Genomic DNA, 13,170 nt, shown 5'->3' with positions numbered 1-13,170 from the left:
CCCATTTGTGGTTTTAGAACAAAGTGCCAGGGAATTTTGCTCCTGTAGCGTGATACTGACAGCCTATAAGGAACCTGTGAGAGTGGTAGACCCATGAGGCTGCAGGTGAAATTCGTATTTCCCACACCTCACTGTGATGAAGAGACAAACAAAAAAGGCCTTCTTCCGCATGGGGTGTGTGTCTCTGTGTGTATTATTTCCCAGTGTACTTTAGTATTTTCACTCTAGTTTGTAAATTTTCCTTGTGTATACATTTCTTGTGGTAAGACTGAATGGTTTGCTTCTGAGGTAAAATGTTGGTATATTAGGTTAAACCTATTTGATTGTTAATTATTATTTGTAGTCAAAAGACTTTGACTATAGCTAATGTTGAAGCTCTTTTTCCAAGAGCTCTGTGCTCTGAGGAAGTTGAAACATGTTCTGAGGCTGTTTTTCTGTCCTTATCTTCCCTTTTCCAAGAGGCCCTGTGCGTCTGTCTGTGCAGATCCTTTATGAAGTTATCACTGAGCTGTCCACACTGTGCCACCCCCGCCCCAGCTCCAACTGTAGCTGGATGTGATCTCTCCTAAACTCAGAGTTCCTGAGATACTTGTAATTTCCTGCTGCACGTTAGTTATTTGTAAATGTCCCTGGGGCCTGCAGGAGCCATATGTCACATCTTTGTATCGACCACAGTACTCAGTGTCTGGTGCAGAGCAGGGCGTAGATGTTTGAAAGATTGAATTTTGTTAACTATCTTCCAAAAGTGGGGAAGGTTATACCAAATTTATATTACTGTGCCCTCTTGATCCTCTTGGAGGACTGAAGGGCTGCAGAACATTTTTCCTGAAGATCTAAAATCATAGCATGTGTGAGCTATTCCATATACCTCCCAAGAGGGACACCCTTGCAGAGCAGCTCGCTTTACTTGTGATGTAAGGAGGGCATCCAGAAGAGGCACGTATGAACCAAGCAGAACAGCATAAAATAGGCCACTATTTCAAAAGAGGGAAAACGACACCAAAGGGAGTAATTCTGTTCTGACACAGACGCAGTGCTTTGGGAGACAAATGAAGATTTCAGTAAAAATGAAAATCTCAAGATTTTCACACAAGGGCAAGTGTTCAGTTAATTGTGTATTCAGTAATATTTCCTTTCCTCTCACCCCAACTCCCCTCCCCCGGTCAACACAAATGGAATTGTATGTGGTGTGCAGTACTGGATCAAAAAGAAAGACTAAAAATTAGGGGCTTTGATTTCTTACGTAGACAGATATTTAGAGTTAATATATTTTAAAAATACTGAACAGATAATTTTTGACACCTGACATAGCCTTGTCAACGTGTAATAGCTGAATTTCTGAAGATTCAAAAGTATGAGAGGGTTATTAAAACTAACCAGAATTTTTCCTTCTTGGCAGGGTAATGTTTGAAAGTACTCCTTCAAATGGAGAAATATGAAATGTGAGTCAATTGATTTGTCTAGAAAATGGACTTCTAGTTCAGATTTTAAACACCTATAATAAATAGCCATTTTAATTAAAATTAATAAAAATAAAGCTTTTGTTTGTGGGCTTAAATTGATAGTGAATTATTTTCAGAGGCAGTTGTGATTATAAACAGGAAGATCTTTTATTGACTAGCCTTGTAAACTTTTGGACACAAAATTTCAATGTTGTAAAGATTAGATAACAAGAAGAATTTTTTAAATTTAAAAACAGTATTTTGCAATTTTAGTAAAAAGAAACCTTTTAGTGCATGGTCTGAAAACAAAAGTCTCTTTCTTAATAAGCTGGTGCTTGTCTGCTTTTAACAAAGGAAATGGATTTTCTCTGCAGGTATTCTCATTTTCCAGAATTGGCTGATTTGAGGCTGATTTGATGGCAATACATTAGAATTGAATAAAAGAGAATTTAAAAATAAGCTTATATTCTAAAAGAGTTCTTTAGTTTTTACTTTTCTTGGTTTGAAATAGGTGAAGTCATTAGAACATCAGCTTTTTTTTTCTGTATCTGTATCTTGTCATTTATAGTAAAACTAGAGGTCAGAGTTTCCTCTAGATATCCTATTGTGATGATATTATCTATTAAACAGGGAAATGAAAAAGAATTTAAAATGTAATGATCTATTTGCCCTTGTCATTCCTTGAGGGTTACTTTTTACATGAAAGTTTTTTTGTACTAATATTACACAGGACTTAGTGTATAAAGATTGCTTCATAGCCAGCAGATTAAAGGACTTGTTTCCTTACTGTTGCTTAAAATACTAGGTTAATTTGTACATTGATTACTTCTTGTTACAAATGAGTCAAAAATGGTTTGGTCTGAGAATATTTTCTTAGTCCTTCAAGAATCTGATGTGGAGCCTTATGACTTGGGTAGCTTCAGTAGCACTAACAACAGGAATGGAAAAAGCTTCAGAATTTTAAAGCTGAGAAAGAGAGAGAGAGAGTTCTATTTTGGGCATGACATCTGTGCCATACAATTCGGTAGCCATTGAGCAATTAAAAGTCGCTAGTGGACATTTACAACAGCCAAGACATGGAAGCAATCTAAGTTTCTTACCAACACGTGATTGGATAAAGAAGATGTGGTGTAGATGTAGGTACAGTGGAATACTACTCAGCCATAAAAGAATGAAACATGCCATTTGCAGCAACATAGATGGACCTAGAGATGATCATACTAAGTGAGGTAAGTCAGAGAAAGGCAAATATTATATGGCATCATTTATATCTGGAATCTAAAAAAATAATACAAATGAACTTATTTACAAAATAGAAAGAGACTCACAGATACAGAAAACAAACTTACAGGTTACCAAAGGGGGAAAGGGGGGATAAATTAGGAGTATGGAATTAACAGATACACACTACTGTATATAAAATAGATAAAGAACAAGGATTTACTGTATAGCACAGGAAACTATATTCAGTATCTTGTGATAACCTCTAACAGAAAAGAATCTGGAAAAAGAATGTTCATATAAATATGGATACCTGAGTCACCTTGCTGTAAAAGAGAGTGGCTAGTGGGACTGAGGAATTGAATGTTTTTATTTTATTTTAATTATTATGTTTAAATTGCCAATTGATTGGTAGCTACTGTATCAGAGTGTGGCATCAAACTTAATATTTAACATTAAGTATATTACTACTATAAAACTTTCCAAACCTTAAGACAAAAATCGGATAGAAACTCCAAAAAGAAGTCAATTTTGCTAATTAAAATAGTTGTAAGTTTACTTAAAGCAAATCTGATCCAGTAAGATGTGTCAAAAAGACAAATTATATAATTACTGAATTAATTTCATAAGTTTGCATATTCATATTTATTCATATATTCATTTTCAAAGGAAAACTCAGATTATTGTACCATTAGAAGCAAAAGTACGTTTATAAATAAACCATTTCTCATTTTTAAGAAAACGGTAACATTGAAATAAAAGGAAACTATTCAAATATGATAGTCCCCCCTAGAAAGGAAGCAGCTGTCACACACTGGTTGGTGGAATATTAAAGCAAAGCCCTTTCTGTTACATCAGAAACAAGGCAAGTGTTTCTGTCATCGTTTACATCCCTGTCACTATTTTTAAACATCGCTTTGGCCCTTCTAACTGTTGAAATAAGGCAAAGAATAAGTAAACAATTGCTCTAAATATTGGAAAGGAAGAAAAATTATTTCTGCTTTCAAATTATATAATAGAATACCCAGAAAACTCGAGGGCTTTAGTACAGGTAGAATTAATAAGAAATTTTGAAATAGTGCATGATAAATATGCAAAAACTAATAGTTTTTTCTTCATTAGCAGTCATTAAAAACGGAAATGACCAAAGTAACATTCACAGTAATGACAAAAACCATAAACTATATCTAAAAATAAATATAATAAAGACACAAAGCAAAGATACAGATCCTTTATGAAGAAAACTCGGCATTATAAGCAGTTTCTTTCTCTTCCCCCAGATTTTTACCTTCAAAACCTTTATTTGAGACAAGGTCCTCAAACATAATGTGAACAATTCTTAAAATCAGAATAGTATATATTGTTTTTATTCAGTAAATATTCATTGAGAACCTGCTACGTGTTAGGGGCCTGCTTTTTAGAGCAATGGTCTCTAAAATAATGTACTTGGGGGTATGGGAAGAAAATATCAGAATGTCTATTAAATCCTTTTATCTAAAGAAAAGAAAAAAAGGCTTTGCAAATATTTAGTCTGCCTACTGCCACTGGTCGGTAGGTGAGACGGTTACGTGGCGTGAACCAAACGCGGAGGGTCCTGACTCGGAGCTTCACGTGTTGTCCTCACCCTTGCTGCCGTCTGGCCTTGGCCAGTGTGTTACGGTTTCTGTCTGCCTAGTTATGTGGATTCACTTGATATTACCAAATCAGCCCTCATCAGATGGATACATATTTTTAAAGATGTGCAGAAGGAAAAATCCTCCAAGGTAACACTAACAGTAGTAACGCAATTACTGGTGAACAAGGAAGAGGCAAGCTGACATACGTTACTGTGAGCCCATGAGACATACCGCAAAGTAAAGATACTGGCTCTCTAATAAAAACACAGACCAAGCAGATCTGATTAATGGGACAAAAAGTTCGAGAGATCACATGAAGTAGGAAATTACATCCACTGTCATTTATGTCAAATATCACCCTATGTGTATATTGTATTTTGAGATAATAGATTCATAATGCTCTGAAGATATGAATAGCAAGATATTTTAAAATAGTTTATTTCATCTCTAGATGATTCTTCTAAAATTTTTCTTTTTTAACTATACGTGTATTATTTTACACTTACTTGCATATATAATTAATACAATTAATACAAACATATTGGGTGTGGTGGATGCTCAGTTTTGTGGCTTATTTTTTAACTTGATTAGGAGCCATTGACAATAATTTGATTAGGAGCCATTGGTGTTTTGTCTTTTATAATTAGAGGGGGCATGAGGTGCAGGGCAAAAAGAGAAAGGAAGCAAGTGCTTCTAAAATTAGGATTTTTAAAAGGAAGTAAACCTACATTAAATTGTAGGACAAGCAAGTGATTGAGCCGTGCTGCATGTTTTAATTTTTGGAGAATGGGGAAAGAGTACAGATGGGGGTGGCCACGTAGGAAATAGTTTTTACCATTAAAAGAACTAAGTGGTGCTACTTGGAAAATACTGAGGAGGGTAAGGGAGTTGGTGTATGGGACGAAAGCGTATATCTAAACGTAAAGCATTTAATGCTGAAGGGAAAGGGAAGATTTGGGGGGAAAGGTGAGAGAGAAGAAAATTGAGGTGAGGTCGACATTGCGCAGACCATCAAGTACTGTAGCTTAATTCAGATACAGGTATCTGTGGATTTGAAAGTCACTGTATTTGGGGGTTGGGGGGATATCACCCCAAAGGAGGTAACCAAGGTATAGAACAAAATGTTAGTTGAGATTGAGGAGAAAAAAGATGAGTTTGGGGGAGATTATATAAAGAAACATAGAAAGGATTAGGTATGATTAGATGTGAGAAGTTAGAAAAAAATCAAGATTACAGATGTACACATAAAGAATCAATGTAATGAAAAAAATTGGACAGTTTTGCTGTTTATTAGAGTAAGCAGAATTGAAAATAACTTAAGCTGTGGTTTTTATCAATTTTTAACCTAATTATATAATAGTATAAATAACGTGTGTTTCTTATGAAAATTTACCTGCTACCTGGTAGATACTCTTTCAGCACAAGGTGGTCAAATTAATTGTGTGTCTTCTGCCCTTAACAGTATGTAATACTCTACATTTAATTAGTTTGTTAACCTTTGGCTTAAAGTAGTGTAGAATTACTTTAGGATCATATTTGGCTCAAGGAACTTGGTTTGAGGCTAAGTTGTATGTAGCTAAGATGATAGTGTAGTTTGTCTCAAGGTGTTGGGCGTAGAGGAAGTGCCGGTCGTCCTCTGCCTTTTTATATCTGATTGCCTCATCTACCGTCTCTAATATGTTGCCTAATGTGATTTCGAAGTATTTTTTTGTCTTTAGTGTTCAGTTTGCCTAAGTTTTCTTACGCAGTTCTCTCTTCTTACTAAATACAGAAGAAAATGTTTTCCTTATGTGACAAGTGGTCTGTTAGAAGTAGAGCTCATCTTTTCTGGAAGGATCACCTAAAATCATTAAAGTAAAACTTGCCTAAGTGTTAATTTAATAGCCAAAACATTGGTCAGGCGATATAGGTAGTTCCTGACTTTGGTTTGATAGACACATGAAGTCCTGTTTATATGAAGGGGCACCAAAACCTGGACGTCTGCTCCAGTTTCTCAGTGGAAAGAAGAAAAGGGTGGCACTTTTTATATTATTTCAGTTACATTTTCGGAACCAGGTGTATTTTCACCTTACAACATATAACCATACATTATAACTGTTTTTCTTTCAAAATGGGAAAAAGGATTCCACATTTCAGAGGCCAAATCTAGAAGCTTTTGAAACACAACCTGAAAGTTACTATCTTTTTTTGTACTTCTTATTCTGGTGTGACCTTTCTGAAGGGCAAACTAAGAAAAGTGGCTACATTGTTTTCAGGTGTTGGAGGAAAGCATGATTCTGACTTAGCTTCAACACAATGGTAAACCAGGAAGAGACCTTTAGTTTGTTTACTTGAATCAATGTCTCAGCTAAAGACTAAGGCAACAGACAGCATTTAAATTCTTATTTATTTCCTACTTTTGTAACTTATTTTCTTTTGACCTCTGGGTCAGGGAGGAAGAAGAAATCAAAACGGGGGATGGGGGCAGCTAGAGGAGAGGGCTGTAAGGCAGCTCTTGGTTCCGCCATGGAAGGAAGCTCACACGTATCCACCCTCTACCACGTGCCAGGTGCTCTTGGAAGTTTTGACCCTTAGAAGCAGATGCTTTCCTTTCATCATCATCAGCTAACACAGAGCGCAGTAGATTCAGGCAGTGTGCAGTTTATAATCTTAGCAGGAAATGTCCTTCCGAGTGACTGTAAGAAGACCTAAAATTGACTCTTGACAAATAGGGATAATTGTGAAAACTTAAAATGTGTTAAGCCAGTGTCCAGTTAAGTCCAGTTGAAGTTGATTTCTTATAATTCAATAAAGTTATAGTTGTTACCTGTTTATGATGTTGGGCAGGTAGCATCTTAGATATTCTTTAGACTAGCAGTGCTGTCCAACAGAAATAATTTATCCCGTATGTAATTTATAATTTTCAAGTAGCCACATTAAAAAAGCAAAGAGAAATAGGCTAATTAATTTTAATTGTGTATTTTATTTAACCCAGTTATCCAAAGTATTATGTCAACATGGTAATTTATATAGAATTATTAGAGATAGTTTGCGTCTTTTTTTATGAAACCTTCAAAATCCAACGTGTATTTTATACATACAGAATGTCTCCATTCAGATGCTAACTTTTCATCCGAAATGCTTGATCTGTATTTAGTCATTAAAATTGCAGTTAAAAATGTAGATTACAAACACTATTAAGATTTTGCCAATTAATGAGTAAAGTACCAGAAAACCCCATTTTCTTCAGTATTTGCATCTGTATTGACAAGACTGACGCATCTTTTTAGAATAATTGATTTGACTCTGAAGCAAGAGCATATCAGTTTCAAAACTGTATGTAAGTTGAGTAAATCCGCTATTGTAACAACTCATTATTGAATTCAGAGGGCGATTATGTAAACTGAAAATCACCTCTAAATTTACCCATATCACAAAGCATTCTTCATTTTTTTTTTGTAGATTCTGCATCCGACTTAATGCTTTATCATTAAAATCTTGTGCATCTTTGTTCATGCTAAAGTGTGTAAGAATCATTATTGATTTGTATTATGAATAGTATAAATTTTAACAAAAGTTCTAATACCTGTCTGTCTAGGTCACAAACAAGCTTGCTCTCTCCTGGGATTTGTAAACTGAGCTCAGGCGTTTGTGTTGTGATCCAGGTGAGTCGTAAATCCTGCTGTGATGTTTTCTCTCTGCTGAATACAGGCAAGTGTGCCTTTTGTTTCAAGAAAATCTTGAATTAGAGTTAACAGTACAGTGAACCTTTGTTAAATTCTTCCATGACTTCCAGTGAACACTGGGAGAGAACACATCGTCATTAAATTCATCATCTTCTATTTCTTTTAACAGCTCCATAAACTGGTGATGATTCGTAGCATTTGTACATATGTATTATACAATTTCCGTAACTGCTTCCATGATAGTCTGCTTCAGAGCACACGTATTTTCAGTAGGTTAACACTCACTAGAGCAAATAAGGGAAATAATTCCGGTAAATCTGGGCTTTTGATCCCATATGTCTGTCTTAAGTTTTTTTAAATCTAGCTGAAAGTGATGGATATAAAAGATTAAGAAATATTTACAGCATGAGATTGATTGTTTTTAAGGTTGCTAATAGACAAAGGCATTTCAATTTGGAAGTCATTTGAGACAAAATGTCCCTTAAGTATTAATTGGCCACCATTTCTTGTCTTGTAAAAGTCATCTAAAGCTAAAAATAAAAATACGTAAAAATTTCAGATGTTGAACTGATTGATCTTACTAGAAAGGTCTTTTATTCACTGATAGTTGCTTGGTGGATCAATTGAAGATCTTTCACTTTTTATAAAATAGCCTTTTTAATCTTGACCTCAAAATTTTAAACATAATTCCTTTAGCTAAAATAATAATTTATTGTTCCATCTTGCCATCTGAAAATGATTGTCTTTCTTAAGAATTCAAGCTGTTTTATAGCTGGCCAGAATTACAAGTGCAAATCCTTAAAATTACCAAGAAATTTTTTTTATTATACATTTCATTCTGATTTCATTGATTGTGAAAAATTACGTTGATTATATTTTGACTGTAGAGAGCTAACTTCTCAAATTATTATGCACTTGCTGAAGATGACTCTTAATATTGTCTGCTTTATTATCTTACAAGTTTTTTTACACAGCTTGGTAATTTTGCTCTGTTGTAGTAAGTTATAATTGCCGTTCTTTGTAAAATTTGTGATACACCTTCTCGACTTGATTCTGCCTCATTAGTGTGCCTTCATTTGGAAGTGAAAAAATTTTCATTCTTAATTTTTAAGCCGGAAGGATAACTTAATTATATTATAATTAAAATAAGTGTGTGTTTGTTTATTTTTAATGCAGGCACTGGGGACTGAACCCAGAACCATGTACATACGAAGCAGGCACTCTGTCACTGAGCTATACCCACCCCCACCCCAAATAAGTGTTTTAATTTAACTACCAATTACAGTTTACATAGGTGTCCCTGTAACTCATGCTGTCTGCATAAGATACGCAAATAAACACATGGTGCTGCATTATTGTATAGAAAAATAACTTTAATTGAGTCTTTCTGTTGACACAAACTAGACTGGTGATGCGCTTAGATGCGGTCCTAGAAATGGCACGTGCACCCACCATGTGCACTGCAGTACGTCTTACACTGTATAATCATAAAAGTGAAATACAGTATTACCAAAACCATGAAGTTATATTTAATGGAAAAATATTGTATACTGCTTCAGTTGTTAAGTAAAATTTTGTGTCAATTAAAATGTTTAAATTCAGCTTCTCAATTGCATCAGCCACGTTAGCACAGCTCTTGAGCCCAGAGCAACTTGCTTGAATGGTGACCATTAAGAGAGCGGGAGCAGCTAGACCCGGTTAAGCCAGGTTAGTTCAGAATGGAGCAAGCTGTAAATAAGTCTGTATTTCAATGTATGAAAATGTTACTTTAACAAATGTTAAAGCCTGAGTCCATGTCACACCAAAAAGAACTACTTTAATAAAAAAAGAATTAGTTATTTCATATCATGTGAAACAATTCATTTCTTAAAACAAAGCAGCCATTTTTTGGCGGTGGTTAAGGGGTTTACTTTTCAGTTAGCTACTCTAGCAGCATGTCAATACATGAAAGGTGATCTGTGTTTGCTCTTAAACTTCCTTTCCCAGATGAACATTAGCATTTGGTGGTGTTTTTATTTTGAACGCTGAGCACAGTTTTAGCTGAAATACATGCATCTATTTATGCAAACATAAAATAAAAACATGAGCAGGAGTTAGAGTAACAGAGCAGTTTCATTCGTCAGTGATGCCTGGGGTTTCTGGAGGAACCAAGTGCCTTAAGCCCAGGTTTACAGAGCAGACCTTACCCCCTTCACGTTTATGCCGAGAGGAAGCAGGAAATTAAACCTTTTCAGTAATTTAATTCCTCTGTGTATTTGTCATAAAACTGATAAGGGATTATTCTCCTGCCATTGCTGGTATTTGACCATAGAGAAAGGGTCTAGGATATAAGAGGCAGCTTTTGCTACACGTGGAAATGTTAGGGTTCGAGCACAGGCACTGGGAGAGCACGTCAGGGGTTCTTGATTGTCAGTGTAGGTAGTTAATTAATGGGGGGAGGGAGTATTAAATAATCACATACATATTTTAGTTAAAGTTTTTGAAAGCATTCACAGTTTGACTCCTGTGAATAAAAGATGGAAGCCATACTTTGGTGCGTAATTTTTTTAAAATTCCTTTCTCTCATCCTCTTTTCAATTTTTTAATAGACTGGTTTTAGGTATGTAAGAAATGTTTTTTGGATTCTGCTAGAGATGACTTAACTTTTACTAATTGCTATGCATTCAAAGTTTTGTTTGCTCAGAATGGCAGTGTTAGTGTCATTATTCTTTGGTAGTTATAGTAAGTAGTTTTGTTCAAAGCTGCAGTTCAAAAGAATGTATTTGTACTAGCTTGTAAGTTGTTTGTTAAGATTGGCCTTATTTCAGGAAAAAAAATGAATGCTGATGTACAAGTTGAAGTTATGTGTGATTCCTTATATTATTTGCTTATTGTCTTGCACAGATACACACACACACACACAGTATCAGTCTTAAAGAATACCTTAAATGTCTTTCTTCAAAGCGGTTGTGAATTTCATGAAAGATGTATCCACTCTTTTACACTTTTGTCTTCTAACACTTCAGAATGAAAAGATGCATTCTTCTCAGCCATCTGAATTTAATTTATTTAAATTATGTATAAAACGTATAGCTTTTCATTTTTTATCCAGCTATCCCCACAGGTTAATTGTCTTTACCCTGCTTTTCACTTAAACCTCTCCCTCCCCGTAAACTCCCCATTAATTTGAGTTGGGAAGGATCACGTGATGTTAAAGCTTCAGGCTTCATGCTCCAGGAATAGGATTGGAGGTTTGTGTTTCATTTTCCGTGTATTACACACCACTAAAAAGAATATAACACAGGTAGCAGCTTATTTCATTTTTGAAAGAGGAATTGGAGAGCCTTTGAATAAAAATGTGAAAAGAAGTTAGTGTTCATTGCCTACATGGCTTTTTGAAAAGGCTCTGAAAAAACATTCCATTGTGAGTTCCAAGTCCTCTTTCAACTCACCAGCGACAGTAACTGCCTGCAGAGCCATGTGATCGTCTTGACAGCAGCCAGGCCTTTCAGTGATTCCATTACTGTGGTTTCCGTAAGCTCTGTACACGCATTGATTAATGTTTTCCTTGCAGTTATCGCTGTGATGATTTTGTGGTCAGTGACACCAAGCTGGGACTGGTACAGAAAGTCAGAGAACACTTACAGAACTTGGACAAGTAAGTAACAGGCCTTGGGAGAGAAGGGGTGGAATGGGATTGAGGGGTCTTGTAGAATTTCTGAGCAGGATTTTTGTTTATGAGTTCTGTATTTCATCATGTTTTTAGTGTGATTGAAACGTGAATGACTCAAACCTCAGGTATGGGTGTCTGAAAATGCCCATGGTTCCTGATCATAGCTCAGCGTTCATGTCATTTAACGTTTATATCCATATCCGAGGGCTCCAGAGCCCATTTTCTCAGTTATCACCCCACCAACCTGTCAGCTCCCCAGGTTATTTGCAAGGGGAATTTTGGGACTGCACGGGACGGGCAGAAAACAAAATAATCATTATAGAGTTTCCTTTGTTATTAGAAAAACCTTGTGAAATGTACTATGAGGTCTTCGTAGAAGCTCTGAAATTTATAATTTTTAAGGGAGATTAGGATGAATTACATTGTTCTTCACTTTGCATCAGTGTTACAGCACAGGATCCTACTTTCTTTCCCTTTTTTGGTAGGGACAGTATGTATCACTTGAAAGTACAGGCAATTTTGTTGAGCTTTAAAATAATTTGTGCAAAGAGAGAAAGAGAGAGAAAGAAAAACAAAATTTGTATAGAAATATCCCACACTCAGACAAGAAACTGCCACAAGATAGAAATGTTCTAAATCCTGTAAAGGGGGAAAACAAACAACAAAAAAATGCTTAAATTCAGAAATATTTTAAAATCTACACAAACTCCACAATCTGAAATTAAGATTTTTTTCCCCCTAAAATAATAGATTATACCTGAAGTACTTGTTAAAATCCAAGTTTCTGAGCATCAGCCTTGTTTACTTAAGTAAAATCTCCAAAGGTGGGTCTTGGAAGTTTGCATTTTAAAGTTTCCTATGTAATAACTCAAGCCACTAAAATTTGGCAAGCACCCTGTGGAATTCACAGACATGAAAACAAACAACCCTCTTCCAACAAGAATAATTTTCATGATGTCAGGTTCTAAGTCCCGTTAGACTGATTAGCTTGGTTGAAACAGAGGATATTTTCATCGTGGCCAGAAAGCCATCTCATTAATGCTGGTGTTGCCTATAACAGCAAGATAAAGTAAGTAATAGTAAAAGCAATCACCCCAATGCAGAAATCTCCTTGAGGACAGAAACTCTGTGGTTCATGGTTGTGTCCTTAGCATAGACTAGGCACACAAATGTTTGTCAAATGAGTGGGTGAACATGATCAGAAAGTTTGCCTTCACAGCTAAAGGGCAATCAGTTGCCTTATTCAAAACACAGCAGTCTTTTTCAGAATGTATGACCAGCTACAATACCTTGAATAATCCAGCTCCTAAGTACGCTTAAGGCAACGGTGTGTGGGGGAGATTAATGGAAAATTACCAGCCAGGAGTGAAAGCAAGCTGTGTTCTTGACCTTCTCCGTCCTTTTTCTTTTTACTATGCAATTGGCACAAGTATTGTTTTCATCACTGCTGCTTGTGGCATTCTTTATGAGCAATTTATTGGTGTACTATTATTCTTTCTGCATCTTTCTATTGTATTTCTTCCCTTTAAGCTTTCAGTAATTTTTTTTCAGATGAAACATTTTATTTTATTGCA

At 35.5% G+C, this 13,170-nt stretch overlaps 1 protein-coding gene across 17 annotated transcripts in view; it reads left to right on the top strand.

Moving 5' to 3' along the window:
• The window catches only part of LOC116277794 (ubiquitin carboxyl-terminal hydrolase 3-like), a 60,980-nt gene that overhangs the window by 24,583 nt on the left and 23,227 nt on the right, over window positions 1-13,170 (top strand). For 10 of the 17 annotated variants that reach the window (XM_072974003.1, XM_072974004.1, XM_072974002.1 and 7 more), the window contains 3 exons: window positions 7,857-7,923; window positions 9,547-9,651; window positions 11,498-11,581. In XM_072974003.1, the coding sequence (XP_072830104.1) occupies window positions 7,857-7,923; window positions 9,547-9,618 (139 nt within the window). In that variant the 3' untranslated portion in view covers window positions 9,619-9,651; window positions 11,498-11,581. Of the gene's footprint in view, window positions 1-1,399; window positions 1,443-1,816; window positions 1,902-7,856; window positions 7,924-9,546; window positions 9,652-11,497; window positions 11,582-13,170 lie in introns of those variants that run through there. The other 7 variants (XR_012078969.1, XM_072974008.1, XM_072974007.1 and 4 more) reach the window with 3 other exon arrangements.

The sequence above is a fragment of the Vicugna pacos genome, chromosome 13, assembly GCF_048564905.1.
Source record: "Vicugna pacos chromosome 13, VicPac4, whole genome shotgun sequence".
Classification (NCBI taxonomy): domain Eukaryota; kingdom Metazoa; phylum Chordata; class Mammalia; order Artiodactyla; family Camelidae; genus Vicugna; species Vicugna pacos.
The sequence above is the reverse complement of the archived record's forward strand: the minus strand, read 5'-3'. Positions and strand labels throughout refer to the sequence as shown.